This window comes from Aedes aegypti, chromosome 2 (genome assembly GCF_002204515.2).
Source record: "Aedes aegypti strain LVP_AGWG chromosome 2, AaegL5.0 Primary Assembly, whole genome shotgun sequence".
In the NCBI taxonomy this organism is placed as follows: domain Eukaryota; kingdom Metazoa; phylum Arthropoda; class Insecta; order Diptera; family Culicidae; genus Aedes; species Aedes aegypti.
The window spans coordinates 257,744,843-257,767,317 of NC_035108.1; the positions used below are offsets into that span (position 1 = coordinate 257,744,843).

General features: G+C 37.2%; 1 protein-coding gene across 1 annotated transcript in view; it reads right to left on the bottom strand.

The window, feature by feature from the left end:
* Nucleotides 1–5,117: 5,117 nt before the first annotated feature.
* The window catches only part of LOC5566448 (nuclear receptor subfamily 2 group E member 1), a 58,177-nt gene continuing 40,819 nt past the window's right edge, over nucleotides 5,118–22,475 (bottom strand). Inside the window, exons 4-7 of the mRNA XM_021844852.1 lie at nucleotides 15,595–16,361; nucleotides 15,432–15,530; nucleotides 15,133–15,355; nucleotides 5,118–5,583 (exon numbers count right to left, since the gene is read on the bottom strand). Coding sequence (XP_021700544.1) covers nucleotides 5,279–5,583; nucleotides 15,133–15,355; nucleotides 15,432–15,530; nucleotides 15,595–16,361 — 1,394 coding nt within the window. The 3' untranslated portion in view covers nucleotides 5,118–5,278. The remainder of the gene's footprint in view (nucleotides 5,584–15,132; nucleotides 15,356–15,431; nucleotides 15,531–15,594; nucleotides 16,362–22,475) is intronic.

The window sequence follows — 22,475 nt, forward strand, 5'->3', positions numbered from 1 at the left end:
GAAATTTACCACACAATTCCCTTCACGGGAAGAATGGACGTCTGGCTATTTGGAAAGAAGTATATCAAACAATATAGTATGTTACACTGATGGCTCCCTTCTTGAAGGTAGAGCTGGTGCAGGAGTATATTCTCGTGAGCTAAGGCTGAATCAGTTTTACTCACTTGGTAGAAACTGCACCGTTTTTCAGGCGGAAATATTTGCTCTTATGTGTGGAGTGCAATCAGCAGTTCAACAGCGCGTAATGGGTAAAGTCATGTACCGTTTTGAATCATATTGCGGACAGCTTCATATTCCGGACACTCTACTTTGTATGGAAAACATTTCACATGAAATGTTTCAATTTTTGTTATTCAAAAGTTCTCACTTTCTAAGGCTTGTTTTAATAAGCTTTTTCCATAAAAATCTATGCACACTTACAATTCCCAACTGCCTTAGATGTCTCTTTAGTGGCTTGACGACTTCAATTGATGAGTTGACTTTTCTATTAATGATTTTCATGAGCTGTCCGGAATTCGAATCAAAGTGTCCGGAATAAGAGGCAAAAGTAAGGAAGCGTCCGGAATAAGAATCATGAAAAGGCCACACATTTCGATTGATTTTAAATTATTCAAGTTGTGGAAGCATATTCTTTAAGCACCATCCAAAAGTTAAAGTTTTCCGACGCTCGATAACGCTAAGAAATTATAGAGAATGATTCATTTTGTATGCTCTATGATGAGTTGTACTTCACTAAGGCCTTAAATGTCCGTAATATGAATCAAAACGGTACTTCTGTTCAGATACCGTTTTGATTCATATTATGAACAGCTTCAAATTCCGGACACTCTCGTTTGTATGGGAAACATTTCACACGAAATGTTTCAATTTTCGCCGTCCAAAAGTTCTCATTTTCGAGGCTCGTTTAATTAGGTTTTTTCCATAAATATCATTGCAAATTTATAATGCCCAACTACCTTAGACGTCTCAATCATAAAAAGGCCACACGTTTTGATTTATTTAAAATTATTCAAGTTGCGGACGCGTATTCTTTACCCACCATCCGAAATTTAAGGGCTTCCGACGCTTGATAACGCTAAAAAATCATACAGAATGATTTATTTTGTATGGTCCAAACTGGGTTATACTTCACTGAGGCCTTAAGTGTCCGTAATATGAATCAAAACGGTAGTCAGGCTGCTATAAAAGCTCTCGCTTCGGCCAAATCAAGGTCGAAGCTTGTTATTGCATGTCGAACTCAAATTGAGTAACTGAATTCAGTCAACTCTGTAAACCTTGTATGGGTATCTTCCATCGCTGGAAATGAATTGGCTGATGAGCTAGCTCGCGATGGAGCATCGCATGACTTCATTGGCCCTGAGCCGGCTATTCCAATTTCTAAGTGCTGGGTGAAGCTTCAGATAAACTCTTGGGCGGCAACTCAGCACAAGCAATATTGGAATAGTTTGGGTTCGTATCGTCAAACAAAACTGTACATTACTGAGCCATCTCCAAGGGTGGCGAATTATTTATCATATCTGTAAAAGCAAAATTGCAGTCTCTTGGTCAGAGCGTTGACAGGCCACTGCCGACTCAATTATTACATGGCAAATATTCAGTGCGCTGACTCATTTGTGTGTGATAGTTGTGACTCCGATTATGGAACTTTGTATCACCTGATATGTGATAATGAGCTATAGGCTCTCTTTACGCTCATACGTTTTACAGTGCCCTTTTTAGGGCGCTGTTTGAACCCATTGTTGTATGGAGCTACATGCTCTCAATTCGCTCTTGCGATTTTTCCTCTTCAAGGGACCCCGCTCCTATTTCCTCCCATCTTTCCGTTCCTTTTCTTCTCCCATCGCGTAGATGATGAAATAGGCTCAAATATGACGATGGCACAAATCTCTAAACTGGTGGGGAACGTACCTTTGGAGCCGGCTTTCTGATACCTGATCATCATTATCATCATTCATTCACTGGATTTGAGGACACTGAATTAGAATCAAGTCTCAAAAATTTTACAACTTTTTGATAAACCAGGAAGTTTTAGAATTGAATTTTGTGGTTTGGGCCTGATTCGCTGAACGGTTGTTTCTAGGCATATCCTGGATAGTTCGTTGCCTGCCGGCACGAAGCGAACGGCAGTTGAGGAAGTAAACGACGACTCCGAAAGAAGCGCAGACGTACGAACTGCAGTAGGCTTGAGCTTTAGTTTCAACTGCTATTGTTTTTCTGGAAATAAGGATTATATCACTAAGGTCAAACTACTAACTCTATCATAAATGGATAACGAGATCATATGAAACCATTGACTTACCATTGAATTATAAATTTATCGGCTAAGTGTCCGGCACTGGGGATTCTCTTGCTATTGGTACAGGGTGTACTGAATAAGTACGGACTGTCATCACTTTCTTCAGTTGGCCAAACAAACATGCTGTTTTAATTAAATCGTAACTTTTATTCAATAATTATTTAGATTGAATTTACATTGTGTTTGTTATTTTGATTATGTGTATAGATTGACAATTTTCGTACCATTAGGAGATAATTAAATAATTACATTAATTTTACTACATTATCAACAAGTTGCTATTCTAATCTCCAATCAGTTATAGAACATATTATGTTTGTCCATTATCATTTCGGTACGAGTTCTTATCCATAATTGAAGATAAAATTTCCATTTCGAATCGAGTGCGTACGAATAAGACTACGCATTTTGGGTATTTATATCTTGAAGGGTATTATTACAGAGCATCATCGAGTACATTCAATCCCTAGTGTATATTGACTTTGATACAAAAAGTTGTTTTTCTACAATCGTATCATTTTTATGCAGCAGGAGGGCTGGAGATTAGATTTGTTTAACAAATTAAAGAATAATATCGTCGATGATAACCTTGCAATATGAGTAGATGAACCCTGAATCGCAAAAAAAAAATCAATTCCCTATCAGAAGTAAGTCGGACCGTCGGGGTTGGGGTTGGACTTTTTTTCCTAGAACATATCAACCACTACATGATTCACAGCGTGCATGTCTTCAGGACTTGATTTTGAGACTGTTGTAATGTAGCGTGGTGAAGGTGGTACTGTTCCGTTTCCGCAAAGTTAGCGAGCGAAGAATGAGAAAATGGTTCGTGGCGTTCCGAGGTAATGTAACACACAGCCCGTAGCGATTTGGGGGAAAACATTTTTTACTTTGCTTCCATTGCTCTTTTGAACATGGTTAACTTTCGCTTCATCTGCTGACGTGCCTTTGTTTGAGATTCATAACACAAAACAATAAAAAAATGTTAAAAGTAATATACTGTTTGAAAATCATTATCTAAATATGTCGAACTAGAATCTGTAAGCACCGTAAAATGAGGTGTAAAGAGATGAAAATAAATTCAACTAAAATCTAGAGCATCTTCTAGTTTGTCAATAATTCAACAAAAGGCAGTTTCTTCTTCCGGCGTCTATGAGCCTTTGCATGCTCTCTTGATGAATGCAGATGGTGCTCCAAAAGTTTTCTCTCTCTTCCCTTTGATAAAACCATGAATACAGTAAGTTTTTTTTTTTCCTTTTTCTCATGCGTATTGTGCAAGGTACGAATAAATATGAGTAATTAGGTAGGTAGGTAAATTTGAATTCCTTTTAAATCGATTGTATAAACAATAGGGTAAATTGCCAATTATTACACAGGCTAACAATTGACCCAATTATTGCACACCCATAAGAAATACAAGGGATGTGTAATAATTGGCGTGTTTTTAGCCTGAGCAATAGTAGGCAATTTATCCTATGTGTTTGATTTTTTTACGGTAGGGTTGTACCGATCAATGTTAACCCGCTGATCAAATGATACCCCGTTTTACGGTAGTTTATACAGGCAATGCAACTCGTAATCCTCCGAACAAAACAAGAATTTCAGATGACTGATATATTCATCTTCTGGAGACTGTAACTTAAAAGACACCGACACGTTAATGCTTCCAGTGGACGATTTGCCCTTTGAAGGAAGCACCACACTAGACAACGGACTAGCATGCAACGCCCAGTGGCACAGTCGAAAAACTTTCCTGACGAAAAATTTTCCGGACTGAAGCGGGAATCGAACCCACACCCCTTGACTCGATGCGGCTAAATGCTTGGTAACACTAACCGCACGGCCACGAAGCCACAAACTTGTCAAACTTGATAGAGAACAACAACCGAAAAGCTAAACATTACATATAGTTTGCATTTGGATTAAATGGACAAATTGATGTGAAGTTTTGCGAAAAAGTTGCACGTCTTCTCAGTGAGAATCGAACTCACGACACCCTGATCTCTAGTTAGGGCGCGTTACCCCTACGCCATGAGAAGACTCATGATCGCAGAAGTTAACCTGAATTCGATTTCAGCTCAATCATCACGTGGTCTTTTTTCCGCAAAGTGCACCTCTTTCGGAAGAATTAGATGCCCATCCAAACACAATGCTTTCTATATGTATACAGTGACCCCACGCAGTTGAACCACCCACAATTTATGAATCGGCTGATTTCAAAATACAAAATTATTGTCAAACTTGACACAAAACATCACAGAATTATTTTTACTGATAAGAAACTATGTGTAAAAATAATTCTGTGATGTTTTTTGACAAGTTTGATAATAATTTTGTCTTTTGAAGCCAGCTGATTCATAAATTGTGGGTGATTCAACTGCGTGGGGTGACTGTATCCAATGCCTAGCCCGAGAGCGCATTGTTTTTTAGGTATAGGAATAGCACACTACACTAGCCAGCAACTGCGCTGGCTGAGGTTTCTATTGTGTGGGCTTCCAATGGGTTGCGACGTTCTCAAACGACTTCTCTCATGGCGTAGGTGTAACGCGCCCTAACTAGAGATCAGGGAGTCGTGAGTTCGATTCTCACTGAGAAGACCTGTAAGTTTTTCGCAAAACTTCACATCAATTTGTCCATTTAATCCAATTGCAAACTATATGTAATGTTTAGCTTTTCGGTAGTTGTTAAACTTCCACTCGGCTGGTTAGCCGTAAACCACGATTCATAATTAAAAACAAGTATTTGATAGAGAACTTAAATCCCTCAATACCCCACGCGTCCTTATCACCCTATTTTACGGTTTTGCAAACTGATTTATATAGTGTTTATGTTTAACTTAAAGTATATTCGCGGAAATTCATGACAGTGGTTATTTCTATCCTGGATGTTTCTTCAAATTTTGTTTTTCATTTGTCCTCCCTATGAACTACATACCCCTCTCACGCTGATGGGAAATGATGATTTCGTTCGCACCTGGCCAAACGATTAATGCTTCACTGACGGTGTACCGATGCTGACTCCTGGTGTGCCGGTTTCGAGATCGGTGTACTTTTCCATCTGATACATATCGATTAGGAGCCGGGAGATGGGCACGGTACCTATGGTTTCTTTGAAGAAAAGCGTTTCGATGGTTACGGAGCGGATTGTCCGCAGCAGTGGGAGCAGAAGCAACAGGCGCCCAAATCGGGTCGGCTGACGGGGATAGCGCACCCGTACGTGATCTGACAGGACACACTGGGCCTGGTCTTGCAGCATTTCCACCGGTTGGACGTCGCATAGCTCGGAAGTTTCTGAGAAGATAGATATGAATCAAAAAACTTTATAAATTATACATGTTCGTGGATGATATATTTGTTTCAGGAAATATCATAGATTATCAAGGTAGAGGGTGAGTATGCATATTTTATGACTTAGATACTCAGGGGCCCAGATAGCCGTAGCGGTAAACGCGCAGCTATTCAGCAATACCAAGCTGATGGTCGTGGGTTCGAATCCCACCAGTCGAGGATCTTTTCGGGTTGGAAATTTTCTCGACTTCTCAGGGCATAGAGTATCTTCGTACCTGCCACACGATATTACGCATGCAAAAAATGGTCATTGGCATAGTAAGCTCTCAGTTAATAACTGTGGAAGTGCTCATACGAACACTAAGCTGAGAAGCAGGCTATGCCCCAGTGGGGATGTAACGCCAGAAAGAAGAAGACTTAGATACTTAGGGGTCGTTCATCAATTATGTCACACTCTGAGGGGGAAGCGGGTTAAGGGCAGTGGTGGAAAGAATCATGCCGTTTACGCAAAATGAACCAATATTAAGCAGGATCCACGCTCACACGCTCATGAACCAACAGCGACCGATTTGCTCACAGATTTTTGGACAGGAGAACCAGAACAAAACAAATGTAAAAAAGAGCGTGATTGCTGGATGAGCAGAGTCTGCTCACAGTCGTTCTTTTTCCGTTCATAGCTATTTTTGTGAATAATTGGGTGGATATGAATAGATAGATTACGAACTAATGTACGACAGTATTGAGAAAATTGACCGATATATGGTGTTATTGTAGAAATATCACAGGGAATCGGGCGCGTGATTGCATGTCAAAATAAAATGTTGAGATGCCCTCTACAGTATATGTGTTCGGGTGATCGTGAGCAAAGAAAGCAAGAACGCTATCGCACAAAAAGAACTACCGATGCGATAGCATTTTTGTGTCGTGCATGAACAGTCTCTGTTCACCGTTTTACAGCACTGGTTAAGGGAACCGTTACAACCCATACACAATTTTCGAAACCTTAATACAAAATGTATGAAATGACGGGGGAGTAGGTGGGAGGTGTGGCATTTGAAAATGGCGTTACGTAATTTATGGACGTTCCCTTACAAATGTATCTTGAAAAACATATTTGTCGGACTTTAGACTAGGCCAAAATGGGCGAAAATTGGTACTTTTATCCTAATTCCATCACCCACAGTTATGGATCAATTAATGGTAAATCCAACCTTTTAGTTTGAATAAAACGAAAAAGAAAACATAAAGTTTAAATGGAAAATCACGAATTGTTCGCATCGCGAAGCACCTCACGAATAGAGACCAACGAACATGACGCAGGATTTGTGTGAGTGAGTTTGCACCCGCCTGCTCGGTAGAACATACCAAAGAAATAGCAAAAAGTTGGCCAACATGCACTTGCGAGCTACCGAGCAAGGTGTGATTTATCACGGGTTTGGCAAAAAAAATCAATTGTATATTTATTAATTCGGTAGTGAACTACCAGTTTGTAATCTGAAATATTTAACAATCAAAAGCGCAATTGTCTATGAACAGCTCAGAACACGTACACTGAAAATATGTATATATTGTTTTATATTACGAAATCGTTCGTTTGAACCACGAAATTATTCGTTGTTTACTGTAACGAATCAGTTTCGTAAAATGTATGCAACAAGCTTCGTAATAAAAATTAAGCTCCAAATCAAAACAAACAATGATTGTTAGTATGTACTAAACATTTCGTAATCGAAATTCGTTTATTTCGTATTGAGAACGAATATTTATAAGCAACGCATGAATCATTCGTAAAAAGAGCTAGAGCTTTAGTACATTGAAAGAAATGGGTTCGTGCATTTCACAAAGTACACAATTTGCTGGGATATATGAAATATTTGCTTCTTGTACTTCAAGTCAAGTTGGTAAATATTGATCAAAAGATAAATTGAATTTAAAATACTTACTTATTAAAGGAGGTTTATTATTTATGAAATATTTTGCAGTCGATGTATCATTTGATAGCTTTTAAACAACTTGATGTTAAAACAGTGCACTGTACGTACTGTAGTCATTTTATAGTATTTTTTGTATTTTCTCCACCTGCATTTCGGTCTACTTGGGCATTCTTCTTGGGTTCATACAAATATTACGTAACACAAAATTTGTCAATCTCATACCCCCTCCCTCTCCCACGTAACAGCTTTTGTATGGGAAATTTTATTTTTTTGTATGGACCGTAACGCCATGCAAGACCCCCTCCCTCCCCCTGTTGCGTTACGTAATATTTGAACGATCCCCTTGGGCTTCTTTATAAGGAACTCGGGCTTCCTGCTTTCAGTGTAGTAATTCGTATTGCGGTGATATGGAGATGAGTTGATAATGTGCCATATTTTATGAAGAAGAAAAGCAGAACTGGCGACTGGAAGCCCTAGTGATGTTGATACTGAAGTAGTACTTACTGGGGATTTGTTTGAAGTTGTTAAAGACTTTATTAATCTTCATACAAAATGTATGACATAATGTTTCCCGGTAATTCAAATCATGTTGTGTCTGAGAATGTAGAATAGGATAATTTGAAGTGATGAGGATAATTCTCGATGGAAAACTAGACGTAACCATCAAGAGTAGTACCAGATGTACAAAGAAGTAAATTTTATGAAGCAAAATAAATACGGCAGACTTTAGTGCGCTGATCGCTTAGTGTTGAAGTCGAAAAATAAGATAATATTCAGCATTGAATGTTTCACCTGTATCGAACATAACATCATTATTATATTGAAATTTATTTCTTTGATTTATTTCTATTAAACTAAGCTTACTGGTTTAAGTCATATAAAAACGTATTTAAGCCACTCTGGCAAGTTAAGTCAGTTGTAAATATTCAGCCATTCCATGAAGAACCGATCTAGTGGGGAAATAAGAATACACGTGTTTTTGGATTTTTTGATTAGGGTGACCATTTCCGAAAAAGGGTGACCAGAAAAAAGTTATTTTACAAAATTTTTATTTAAAAAAATATTATAACCGATTTTCAATCTTTTGGGACAAAATGAAAGCTAAAGACTTTGGAAGTTTGTTGTTTTGTAGTGCTCTAGTGTGCTGGTTGTTGTCATTATTTCCAAGCTTCTGTAAGGGACAATAAATCTCTAATGTTTTCTGTGTTTTTTTTACAATCGAATCCTCCAAGCCTAAACTTTCATCTGATCAAATGGTTTTGATATATTTATGTACTGTTTGTGCTCAACTTGTTTGAAAATCTTAAATTGTGCGTTTGTCCAATCCGGACCTTTTGATATGGGTCAATAGGGACCTCTTGATTTTCAACGAGCACTCAGTCTATTCCAAGAGCTCCATCCCATAAAAGTCTTCTCGGCTTTGTAAATAATCACAGAAGTAGTAATATTGATAGATGATTTCTTTGTTTCTGGTGCAATCAAGAAAAAGTCACCGAAAATATCTAAAATTTACGGTAGACCACCAACAAATAAAAAAAATTAATAAACCACTTACTTGAAAAGCTTCTCCTGCCTATTTTGCATACAGCTTCCCAAAATAGTTTGACAATACGATACAAAAAAAAGTTTACGAGTGCTGAAAACAATACACTCAACTTTCCTTTACTCTATATAATGTGTTTTGAGCTTGAAAATTTGGAGTTTGGCTTCGTTTTATAATTACTTTAGTATAGTGTACTTTGACCCTAAAATGTAAGTCGATACTTCTTCAACTTGATGTCCCGAGACTCGATGGTGTCTCTTTCAGGATTCCGTACAAGTTCACCTTGTAAACCCAACTGTTTCATGCAAAGTTTTAATGTGTTGAAATTTAACTACATTCAAAGCTGAAATGATTTTTTTATGTATTTTGCCAAAGCTCCAAAAAAATGTGTTATCCTTCTCCCATACACGACCATTTAAATCGAGTTACAGAGAGTTGACTGTATTTAATTTTTTATCAGTTTCGGATTTCACCCTAGTTTTTTTTTTAGAAATTCACATTTTACTTGAGCTAGTTCTGAATTGAATTATATTGAATTTTTTCACGTATTTAGTTTATTTTTTTATATTTGAGCTTTCAGAAGAAGTTCAATAAGCTTCGATACCAAATAAATCGCAGTTTTTTTTTTAAAACTACCATAGCAAAAACAATCAAGCACAGGGTGGTCCTAATTAGAACATGGAGGGTCCGAATTAAAATAGGTTTGGACCTTCTGCAGAAAATTTTGTGCAAACATGTCCTGATAGGAAGTATCACAAAACTCTCTGAGAAAAAAGTGCGTGCGCTTAATCAGGCTTTTGGGAAAATATTTCATGCCGTTCATCGTGCTGAAAAGATGTGGTCCGAATTGAACCATGTTTCCCTAAGCATTTCAAAATTCCCGAATTTTGCACATCCCCGATTTTGTAACATAAAAATCACGCATTGTTGCCAAAATCGGAAGGCACTGTACTTATCAACGAATCTCAAAATACTTTCGAAACTCAATAATTATTTTATTATGGGAAGTATGCACTTCAACAGAAAAGTAATCGCCTATCTCGATGTGTGGGAAATTTCTTGCGAGAAATGCTCAAGAAAAGCATTTTTCTTTGATTGCAGAACGCATTTGAAGAGAAATGTCAATCCAAATGGAGCTCACTGTAGAAAATTTCTTGACCATTTCTATGGCGCTCTGCACAAAAATCATTTGCTCTCTTTCACCCCTTCGTGAGATTAGTAAACAACAAGGTCACTAGACGTCAAAACCCCATACAAAATCAAAACAGTGCAGAGCTCTATACCTCATAGCAAATACCTCGAATGACATATTTCTGCCATTTGTGTGGTACTGGGGACGATTTTCAGCCTTGTTTTTATACGATCAAAAGTGCGAAACAATTTTCACCTTCAGCAAACCAGCCAAAATAAGAACAATTCTCAAATTATCACCTAAATCCTTTGTTTTATGCCTAAGCTCAATAATCGACGCAATATATAAATATGATTTTAATTCTTTCTACAGAAACCGTCAATTCGGTTACATATCGATGTGTTGCAAGTTTCAACCCTGCACAGTGGTTTAAAACTCAAAAAACACGATCATTAGCTTTTTCAGTTCCAAAGAGTGAAAATATTGCTATACTATGTTCGGCAAAGTTACTGCATATGTTAAGCGGCAACTTTTTACATTTTTGACAATTTGTCTTTATTATTTTTAAAGATGACCGTATAATTCGTAGTTGCTACTCCGTGATTGACCAGAACAATCGAAGTTGCACAGGGAATTATTAAATGGGGCTTGGGATTAGCTTACCATTTTTCAATGTGCACAAATCGAGAGCTCACATAACTCCCATACACCTAATTTGGCCAGGGCAGTCCTAGTTTGACCACTCTCATGAGAAATCAATGCGATTGGCCAATTTAGGAACCAAAGATAAATCTCTAGCCGAAACTGGTTCCGTTGGCCTATATTGACCTACGGGATTTTCAAAGCGAAACAATGGTTATAGCTCTGATATTTACACACATAATATGGATTGAAACCTTGCATTTGACATATTTGTAGTATAATTACGGCTACCCATTTAATTTTTATTGACATTTTCTCTTAGGCTGGCCAAAACCGGTGCTTTTACGCTACCTATATTTTTTTTTCTAAATTTCTGGTATTTCAATATTTACATCATGTGCTAGCAGAGATTTGTCCTTTTAGATAGCCTTTCATTATCTTCAACGATTGTAGAGATCATCTCGTCGAATAGGTTCTGAGCAATCAAAGCAGGCCGTAGGTTCGTTAATTACAATGAAATACAGCGACTATGGGGCTCTGCACTGTTTTGATTTTGTATGGGATTTAGACGTTTACTGGCCTTGTTGTTTACAAATTTTATGTAAAAGTATAAGAGAGAGGAAGATTGTTGTGCAGTGACCCATACGTTGTACCACTGGGACCGCGTATTCGCGACTACGAAGCAAAAAGAGATTCCACAAAGCACACGCACCAACGGAAATCCTCGTAAGGAACTGTCATCGTATGCGTGAAAAAAAATATCTCTCTCTTTACATGTTTTTAATTATGAATCGTGGTTTACGGCTAATCAGCCGAGTGGAAGTTTAACAACTACCGAAAGCTAAACATTACATATATTTTGCAATTGGATTTAATGGACAAATTTTTGTGAAGTTTTGCGAAAAAAATACACGTCTTCTCAGTGAGAATCGAACTCACGACTCCCTGATCTCCCTGAACGCAGAAGTTAACCTGAATTCGATTTCAGCTAAATCATCACGTGGTCTTTTTTCGCAAAGTGCACCTTTTTTGGAAGAATTAGATGCACATCCAAACACAACGCTTTCTATACATTCCCGAGGAGGAAAGAATAACTCGCCAATAACTTATGAATACCATATTTTGGTATCATACCACAATAGGGTATTGTTCAGTTATCAATACCTCATTTTGGTATTGTAGTGGTATTTGAAAAAAATATTTAAAACAATTTAAAATAATTCATTTTGGTATTCGACAGCTATTGAGGACTGCTGGAAGTATTGAACTAGTATTGGAAAATTTCACTTTTATATGAAAATCCATCAAGTATTATTTAGGTATTACAATACCTGATCTAATTATCAGCTTGGTATTTGTAGAATATGCAGAAGGTATTATTTGAGGTATTTTACCTTTTATGCAGGGCTCATTCATACCTCATTCAGGTTGTAAGTATTGGAAATTATCTGGTATGGAATACCTCAATTTGGTATTCAGTAGTTATTTTCTTCTGCTCGGGTATCCAATGCCTAGTCCGAGAGTGCATTATTTTTTTAGGTGCCGTAAACCGGGGTAACATTGATCATTTTTTTGAATATTTCTTAAATATTTCGTTTGAAAATGCATATGTTGCATGTTTTATATTTTTAAAACAAGTACTGCCAGCCATAGCTCGTGACTACATACTGCATTTTGTTTTTTGAAAGATTTAATCATGTTTAAAAAAAATGTTTTAAGTAATTTTTTGGTATAGTCGATATGGGGTAACATTGATCACCTATGTTAACAATATTCGGTATTATTGAAAATGTCGTTACTTACTGAAATCATGGCTCCCGAAGCCGAATATGAAGGTCAAACGTTTACAAGTCATTTACTTTTTGAGTTATTTTAAAATTAAAAACACCCCGACCTAAAAGTAGGCAATTTCCTAAGGAAATTCTATATACTTTACAGTAATTCGTTAATGCTGCCTAATTGAGCATACTTATGATAGTTTTGACAACGGAATCGTTTTCGGCGATGCCATTTTTAGTAAGAACCGCATTTTCCTTGCTCATATCTTTTGCAGAACTTATGTAAGACATGAATCTTCGTAGTGTCATCCTTACCCATTGAATTAATTGTTTCGAAAAATTGACAAATTTACGCACAAGGTAAACGCAATTTCCGCAAAAATCTTCACTTTCATTAGCTCATGAATACAAGAAAGAGAAGCACCATTCATGATTTGGAAATGTTCCATCAATAAAAGATGATACGAACATTTTACGAGATGCGTCATTCCGATCAATGTTACTCCGCTGATCAATGATACCCCGGATTACGGTATTGAAATTGCACACTACACCAGCCAGCAACTGTGTTGGCTGAGGTTTCTATTGTGTGGGCTTCCAATGGGTCGCGAATGTGTTTACTATGTAGCAAACACTCATACACATGCAAGATAGGGAAAGTGTACCAGTTATGGCCATAGTGGTTCCCTATTTGGCGATATGTGAAATTTTGATTACTTTCACATTTTAAATCGTTTTGAATGTTTTAACATCAAGATATATCTTAAATCTAACTACTACAACGCACAAAAGTTTTCAAAATTTGAAGACATTAAAGTAATCACGTATGGCGAAATAGGGAACCACTATGTCCATAACTGGTACACTTACCCTATAGGGCGTCCCAGAAAGTATTTTTTTTCTATCTTTATTAACGAGATTTTTAGTCCTGGGCTAGTTCATCTCGGGACCAACGGCTTTACTTCCCTTCCGAAGGAAATCGTCACTGAAATTTTTAGTGACTATCTCGGGGATGGGATTCGATCCCAGGTCCTCGACGTGAAAGGCGTGTGTTCTAACCACTACACCAGGTCCGTCCCCTGAAGTATGGGCACAACTTTGATAAAGAGAATCACAATAATTTTTCAAACAAATAAATATTTTTATGTTGTTGTATTTTTTCTTGGGGCATTGCAAATGCTACCTGTTGAAGCTTTGTTTGATAAAATAACTTTTAACATTAAAATTTGTGATTTAAAAAAATCAATTCCTATCTAGCCAGTACAGACTCTATTTTTGTGTTTTGTTGGAACTTAATTAGTAATGAATGTTTTTATGAAAATCCTGCGATGTGGTGAGTTCAAGCACATTGTATCTAACATGTTCCACAAGAATTTTTTTTTATTTAGTTTGGCTTTGCTAGGAATTTTTTGATAAAATGGTAAAATTCTAAAAAAAAATCGTTAGTTTTGCTCTTCACATAAGATAACTTCACGAAATCATAGCTTTTCAGGTATTTTATGTCAAATATATAGACTCTTGGATATTGTTGCCTAGATGTTATATTTTTACATGTTTTAATGGATATATGTATAAGGACTTGGTTTTGACCCTTTTAAGAATCGACCACAGCTGATAACGGATTTGAAGTTTCTTTTCGAGTTTCATATACTAAAGTTTATCATTTTCAATAAAATAAGCGATAGTCTGATCATTTAGCGTATCGGCAATAACAAATATACTTTGTCAGATTTTTGTTGAACGTACCTAGCACAAATTTCGTACAACAAAGACACCCAGATTTAACGCGGTTTGTGAAGAACTGATAAGTGGAGCTTCCAGAGATATAACACCATCAACAAGCAGGTAGCGGAAGAAATAGTCCAAAATTTAAAATATGCTTTTGATAAGTGCCTGAATTAAAATGTGTGAAAATAAGATTTTATCTGCACTATTCTCGAAATGGCAGTATGGTAAAGTCATGCCCATACTCTATGCCCTGGGTCGACGTGATTTGAGTCCATGATCCTCTGGTTGGTTTTGCTGAATAGCTATCCGTTTAGCACTATGGCTTTTTGGGTCCCTAAGATGCATATCTGTTCTATGCTAAATAAAAACATAGATTCATGAAGTATTTATCTTTCTTCATAGTTATACATTTCCCGCGTTAAACTTCGGTCATTTGAATCTGTTTTGCTGAGCTACACAGCTAAAAATATGTTGTAAATTTAAGTTTATTTTCATGTACATATTTGGAGCATCGAAATAAACGTAAATTTCAACGACCAATCCATTATTTTTCAATTGAATTCACTTTAAATTTACACGATCATATAATTTTCAACCATTTTTAGTTGAAAATTGAATGTATATTTATTTAAATTTACATGATGCTGTAATAACACACGAATTTGATTTATATTTACAGTAGATTTCAGTTTAAATCACATTGAAAATTAAATATTTTTTTCTGTGTACGCCTTAGTATTCTGTTCAACCATCAAATTGTATATGTCTATTAAACTGAATAAAGTATATACACACCTGGAGAAAATAGTATCACTGCCTTCATGCAGCCTAGTTCGCTGAGATCCGGGGAAATCTGCCGGAAGCGACACAGTATCTCTTGCATCGTTTTCATTTCCATCTGGGTGGCAGGATCATGCGGTATTCGATCACGCACCTGTGGACTCTCGAGCAATGCACTCAGATCCCAGGGAACACTCCATTGGGCGAAATTTAGCAGAAACAGCTCCTTCCACGATTCCTGTTGGTAGATTTGAGGTAAAAGGGGAAACGTATAAATGTCCATACAAATTCATTAGTCATCGGTTCGAACAAACCTGTAGCAAAAGATGCTGATCATTCTTGGACAGCGTTTGGAAGGGGATCAAACAGCGTACCCATCGCACTGACATGAATAAAAGTCGGGCGGTGGTTTCCTGTAATTGGAATGTTGACGATAATATCTGTTCGATGGTAATTTCTTAACAATAAAGGAAATACCTGTAGAATTTCCCAAGTGGGTAATCGTATTCCGGGGCTGTCAGCAGTCAAAGGTGTGGGATGTGGAATCAGTGGTGGAGGCGGAGGAGGTGGTTGGGGAACTGTTTCACCTGTTTCCGGTGAATTGTATCCTGGGAACATCAGATTGTTATTGTGCATTTGATACTGGATGAATTCCTGGCATTTATCGGAACTCATTATGATATCTAACACCCCAGTTTGGGACAATGGTGAAGGAAGACTGAGATTACTAGCATTGATTGGGGTAGGGCTAAGGACACTGGATCCACAGTCTATCGTCGAAGGTTGTGGACTGGTTAAGCCTTCTGATGGAGAGTCTACACTTATTGAACTTTTGGAATTTGTAGGTGAAGGAGGGAGTTGCTCTAAGGGTTTGTAGAATCGATGACTCGATGGCGGGAAGTCGAACGAAGACATTTTGTTCTGTTCTAGTTTGACAGAGGGTAACAATGAGGGAGGTAACTGTCCATTGCTGGTGGGAGGAAATTCAAATTTAGTTTGTTCTAATTTTACTGGAGGCAGGAGCGTTGGAGGCATGTGGTGTCCCAATGGGGCAAAGGACAAAGGCTGTGGATGATGAAGGATCGAGCTCTGTTGCATTGCTGAATGGTGCAGGTTGGCAAAATGAGGAACGTGGCCGTAGGACGATGTGTTCACGAATGGTCCTCCCAGATGATGTGGATGATGTCCATTTGGCTGAAGGTGTTGCAGCTTGGGTTTCCGCGGACCGCGTTCGTGTTGAACAGCTGGAACGGGAAAAAATCGCAAAAAAGGCACTGTAACCAAAGCAATGAAAAATTAATTACACTCGCGTCACGGAATGGAAGCATTAGTGGAAGCAAGAGTCTACCCAGAAGCCATCGTTCGATAGATCCGCAACTATACCCCAATCGATTGGTGAATGGCAAATTAAAATTGAACTTTTCCGGCGAAAGGAATGTTGAAAAAAGATCGCCTGAGGTGGAAATGGATGCATTTTAGAGCTCGTCAGACGCGTCGTCGATTAGAGCTGGGAATTTCAATCTGCTTTACTTGCAAGGGTTGATGGGGAAATCAGGAATTGTGTTTGGGTCTAGTAGTAGTACCATAATGATGTCTCTATAGATACTGTCGGTGCTAAAGGACATGTGAAACTGAAGCTGTCAGTGGTTGGAGTTTAACACCCGTTGACGAACGGGGTTCCATTAATTGTTATGTGTGAAACTTTGCAGCCTTTATTTTATATGAAGGGGAAAATATTTTATAGTGATTTATCAAAAAAGTGACTTAAAGTGACCTTCACAAAGTCACATCCAGAGATGTAATTGAAAATAGCTATGTCATTTGTTTAGCCTAATTCAAGCTGGTTGCACTATAGATAATCATTGAACCTGTTAAAATTATTTTGTTAATAATTAATTTATTTGGTTCTTCATAAATTATCTTAATAAAACATCACCAGTTAAGTTCGAGTTGGTGGATAAGTTTGTGTACCATGGGTCATAACATTAGATGACTACTGCAGCATAGAAATTCGTAGATGTCTGATTGCCGTGCTAACTACGGACTCCACAAGTATGACAAGTAAGTATGAACTACCGGACATATTTTTTTTAAACATACAGCATTACAATAATAGTTGTTTGCTTATAAAACCATTTATTCTCGAATAACACGCTTATTTCAAGGGAAAATGCCTACATTTAGGCGTATTCTACAGATTTACAATGTTTAATTTTGCAATAAAATAATCCAATACACGAGTTGTATAAATTTTGACATTATTTTTAAATTCAGGAGACCCAAATTCAGCATACAGTGTACTTTTTTATTCCATTACCTGTTTTATTATATGTTGATCAATTTCGCCACAATGTGTCATTTACATTTTTTTATATTTAAACAAAAGTTTATGAAATGATACATGGTAATCCACAAAAAAAAACGATTTCATAAACTGATAAATATTCGGACGCTAACAGCTGCACATGTTTAAAATTTAATATTTTTGAGTAGATGAAAAACCCGAATTCAGTACTATACCATTTAATTCCACTAGAGTTTGTATCCTTTGACAATTACGCGTATTTCGACCTCAACTGTAAGGCCGTCTTCAGTGTCGTGTACTAGACTTCGAATAAATCATTTTTACCAGAAGCCGTGCAAATTCGGGTTGCAGTATATTGTTTGGCATCTTTTTTGCTTTTTTTTGGCATCCCTGGATGCAAATTCATTTTCAAGTGTCGTTAAGTTTCTAGAAAGAATGGAGCAATATCAAAGTTTTAAAAGCGGTTTTCTTCGGGTTGGTCAATAACTCAAGAAAAACAAGAACGTCCAAATACCTTGGCAAATTGAAGAAACATTGTTATTTTCTACGATTTATTGTCCATTCTGAGGAAAACTTACTGTTTCGTTTTTGCTAAGACAAAATTCTATATGAAACCTTAACTTTATCGAATAATCATTTATAGTTGTAGGTGAGTCGAATAAAACTAAGGAATCGATTGAAAAAGATTTCTCTTGCCTAAGTCTGCCGTTTACGCAACTGACTTTTCGCAGCGGAAACAGTGCGCATTTGGCTGAAGCATGAATATCATGGTGCAAAATTTGTTTGATTTTTTCAGAGTTACTCACGCTATGTCCCAACCAACAAATTATGATCTGCTGTTTTAGACATAGCGTGTTACTTACGATACTTAATAGTTCTTCTATGAAATTGAAATTTAATCAATAACTATCACTATTTTTACAAGTTATTAAAAAAGTGCACAAAGTTAGGCTCTAGGGGTGCAACCAATGATGCGTACACAGGAACTTGAATATTTTTGTCATGGGACATATTTGTCACTCAAAACGGCTGAAGTTTAGCAGTAAAATGTACGTAACATATTGAATGACACTGTCCAAAGAAGTGACTTTTCGTGCATGTATAGCAAAATTATCACTACACAACAAAATTTCGCGGAAAATTCAGAAAAATTTCGTTTTGTTTCGAAGCATTTCGTTAGGATTTGAATTTCGTATCGGGTTTTGCGGAATATTTCAATTATTCGTTTCATTTTGCTACGAACAGTTTTGAAAATTTCACATATCGTTTCGTTTTGTATCGCCGTGGAAAATATTCATTTCACATATCCTTAGTTACGAGAGTGTGGGTTGACATTGGACCCATTAACGCAAGATATGGAAGCAGAATGTTGTCAAGGTCATTGTATAATTTTAAAATCCAGCTCAATCCATTCTTGTATGTATCCATTTATATTTGCAATGTGCAATCGAAGTGTTTTTAGTTTCTGGAGATATTTATTTTAGTGAGTATATGACTTTTTTTGTTTCTAATACGTAATTGTGTTAATTCTAAAGAAGGGAAATCTTCAATATAAATACATGCACTTAAAATGCAAATGATTAACTTGAAGACAACAATCAAGAGTCATGTCAAAAATTTATGTTACGATAGGTGAAATTATTTTCAACAATATTTTTTGGTAGCGTGACAACCATCTTCTTGGCGTTGAATTCCCATTCCAAATCTGCTCTTCAATTTAATGTAGTGAAAAAAGTTCCTTTACCTCTGTGCAAACAATTTTCACCACAAAATATTTATACGTCGAGTAAAGTAAAATTTGATTGAGTAGTTATTTTAGAAACAGAAGTCAAGTTCAAATTTAACGTAGCACAATATTCAGAATTTAGCATGGCGTGCATTCAGGTTCAAAATAATATTCTCGATTTTATTGCATAGAGCGTACAACTTATTTAATTCCCAAGTTTTCCCCATAATCATTCAAGAACAAGTCGAAACGAAATTTTCAATGAAAATATTTACATTTACGATTCCAATAACCATAAGAATAGCAAATACCCAAAGAAAACATATTAATGGAAGAAGTTGATTTTCCAAACAGTCCAGTCATTGAATTAACCATACAAGTTTGAAGAATAGCCTATAAATCAAACAAGCGAAAATGTATGGTAGAAGTACTAAGAGCTAAAATTACATTGATTATTGAATTGGTATGCCCGGACGAACGGCTTATTTATAAAAGCATAAATTTTGGTTAAAATATTAGCAGCACTAATTTCAATAATTTTGTCGACATTATAACTATAAAGAACAGCCTTCAGTTTAAAGAAGAGATAATCTCTGATGAAGTTTGACAGTTATTTGTGTACAACCAAACTCAAAAGATGAGCAGCAGGTCATATACAGCTATGTTCTTATTTTTTTTTTTTTTTTTTTTTTTTTTTTTTTAAAGGCACTTCGTGCTCGTGGCCACTACTGTGCCGGAATCAGTTTATCTGTATCTTCCTTACCGACACAATTCTATTTTTAGCTAATCTATATTTACATCTGCTTTTACTCTCTTCTGCTCTTTTGCTCTCACACCGAGCAGGTAGGAGAGTGTTCTGCTGTTGGTCCAATCGATTTCCATAAACCATAGTCAATTGCTCTTGCGGTGGTTCCTTTTGCCGTGTTCCTGAGTCGTTTGAGGCTAGCTGCCTGCGAAGTGGGTCAGTTTGTCTCAGTCACCATCTGATACTGACGGAGGATGGATGTGTTCCCCTAAGCACGGTCCTCCGTGCGGCGTCTTCTGGTGGCTAGACGGGTTATTTTTTGGAGGGGCTGGGAATTGAATCCATGACCTTCCGCTTATGAAGCGAAAGCGTTACCTCAAGGCTACGGACCCCCCTCAACTATGTTCTTATTATCCTTCTTATTCTTGGCATTAGGCCCCAGAACAAATTCTTAGTTTAGTTTTCTAGGAGTACTTTCACATTTATTAGCCAAAATTTTGCTATGCTAAAGGAGCTATTTTGCATTCTTATTTGGGCACACTGCATACTTCATGGTCAACGAAATGAAGGAAACGAAAAAATCCTGGATCGACTAGGAAACGAAAAAGTTGATACCTTCAACATGGATTTGCTTTATGGTCGCAGAAATTACCACAAAGCTAATGCAGGCCCTTTAGAGCATTATCATGCTGATCATTTATTCAAGTTTTGTCCTAGAAATTGGCCTCAAAGAATTTACAACTATATTACGACTGCAAAGCAACCGTATTTCAAAGGACATACTTTTGATCTTTGAAGCTCTTCACTTCAAATAACAAAAAATATAGCTAACTTTTCACATAGACGATATATCGAGGTTACGTTATATCGAGGCTACCTTATATCGAGGTATGACTGTATATCTGTGATTACACGTCCAATTGAAACTCTCTATTCTTCTTCTTGGCATTAACGTCCTCACTGGTACAGAGCCTGCTTCTCAGCTTAGTGTTCTTATGAACACTTCCACATTTATTAACTGAGAGCTTTCTTTGCCCAAGTTGCCATTTTCGCATTCGTATATCGTGTGGCAGGTACGATGATACTCTATGCCCAGGGAAGTCAAGGAAGTTTCCATTACGAAAAGATCCTGCACGGACCGGGAATCGAACCCAGACACCTTCCGCATGGCTTTGCTTTGTAGCCGCGGACTCTAACCACTCAACTAAGGAAGGCCCCAATGAACTCTCTATTGCGCATTCGAAAGGCAATGAGTTATTCTTACTTTGTATAAATTTCCCAAAAAACAATTTTTGAACTTAGTATACTCAATTTTAGATCAAGCTGAGGGTCGTGGGTTCGAATCCCACCGGTCGAGGATCTTTTCGGGTTGGAAATTTTCTCGACTTCCCAGGGCATAGAGTATCTTCGTACCTGCCACACGATGTACACATGCAAAAATGGTCATTGGCAAAGTAAGCTCTCAGTTAATAACTGTGGAAGTGCTCATAATAACACTAAGCTGAGTAGCAGGCTCTGTCCCAGTAGGGACGTAACGCCAGAAAGAAGAAGAAGATACTCAATTTTTACTGAAAGTTGTGACATTAAAAAAAAACACACTGAAATATTTCCAGCATATACATACAAATTGTATGAAAGCCAAAATAATCACCTAATTTTGTTATTTTTTTCTGTTGAATGGAAAACATCATCTGATAATGACATTTTCAATGTGTTTAAGTCAAAACCGACCATAATGTCACTTACACCCCTTTGCATTTAAGCAACTTATTTTTTGTAGCATAAAATTTTCTAACTTCCTATAACTTAACGGGGCCTCCCTTACCTTAGTGGTAATGTCGGCGGCTACAAAGCCATGCTGAAGGTCTGGGTCTGGGTTCAATTTCCGTTTGGTCCAGGATCTTTTCGTAATGGAAATTTCCTTTCCTTCCCTGGGTTGAGAAGCAGACTCTGTCCCATTAGAGACGTAATGCCAAGGGAAAAAAAACTCAACGACAATCATCGTAAAGTCACACTAATATTATTGTTGAATAGATCGCACAAATTTTCCACGCCAAATAATAAACGTAATGAATTTTCCGTCAGCTTATTCAAGATAGTTATAACTTTAGTATTCTCTCAATTTCTTTCACTTGAAATGTTTCCATCTTCAACTCATTCCCAACTGTGCAAAAGCATTAAATCAACCACAACATTAATGCATCTGGAGCGTTAGAGTTCATCTAAAATTATAGCGCATATCGAAAACAATTTCAAACACCGTGAAGCCCATCTATTCAACATTTAGGGGTCGCAGATCGTCAACACTAGGTATGTGTAGGCTAGCCTATACAATCGTCACTCACATGTGCTTCTCGGTCGGTGGCATCAAACCAAAAGCCGACCATCAAAAGCGCGTGGGAACAGAAGCACTTGCCAGAGCCGACAGCACTCACCCCATCCATCCACCCACCCACACCAGAGCATAAATATTTACTTACACATGCTATCCACAACAGACACCTTTGGCCGAACATCCCAACTGATGGCAGCAGGATCGTATACAGCTATTTACCTTTTCACACATGGCACAGAGTTTCTCT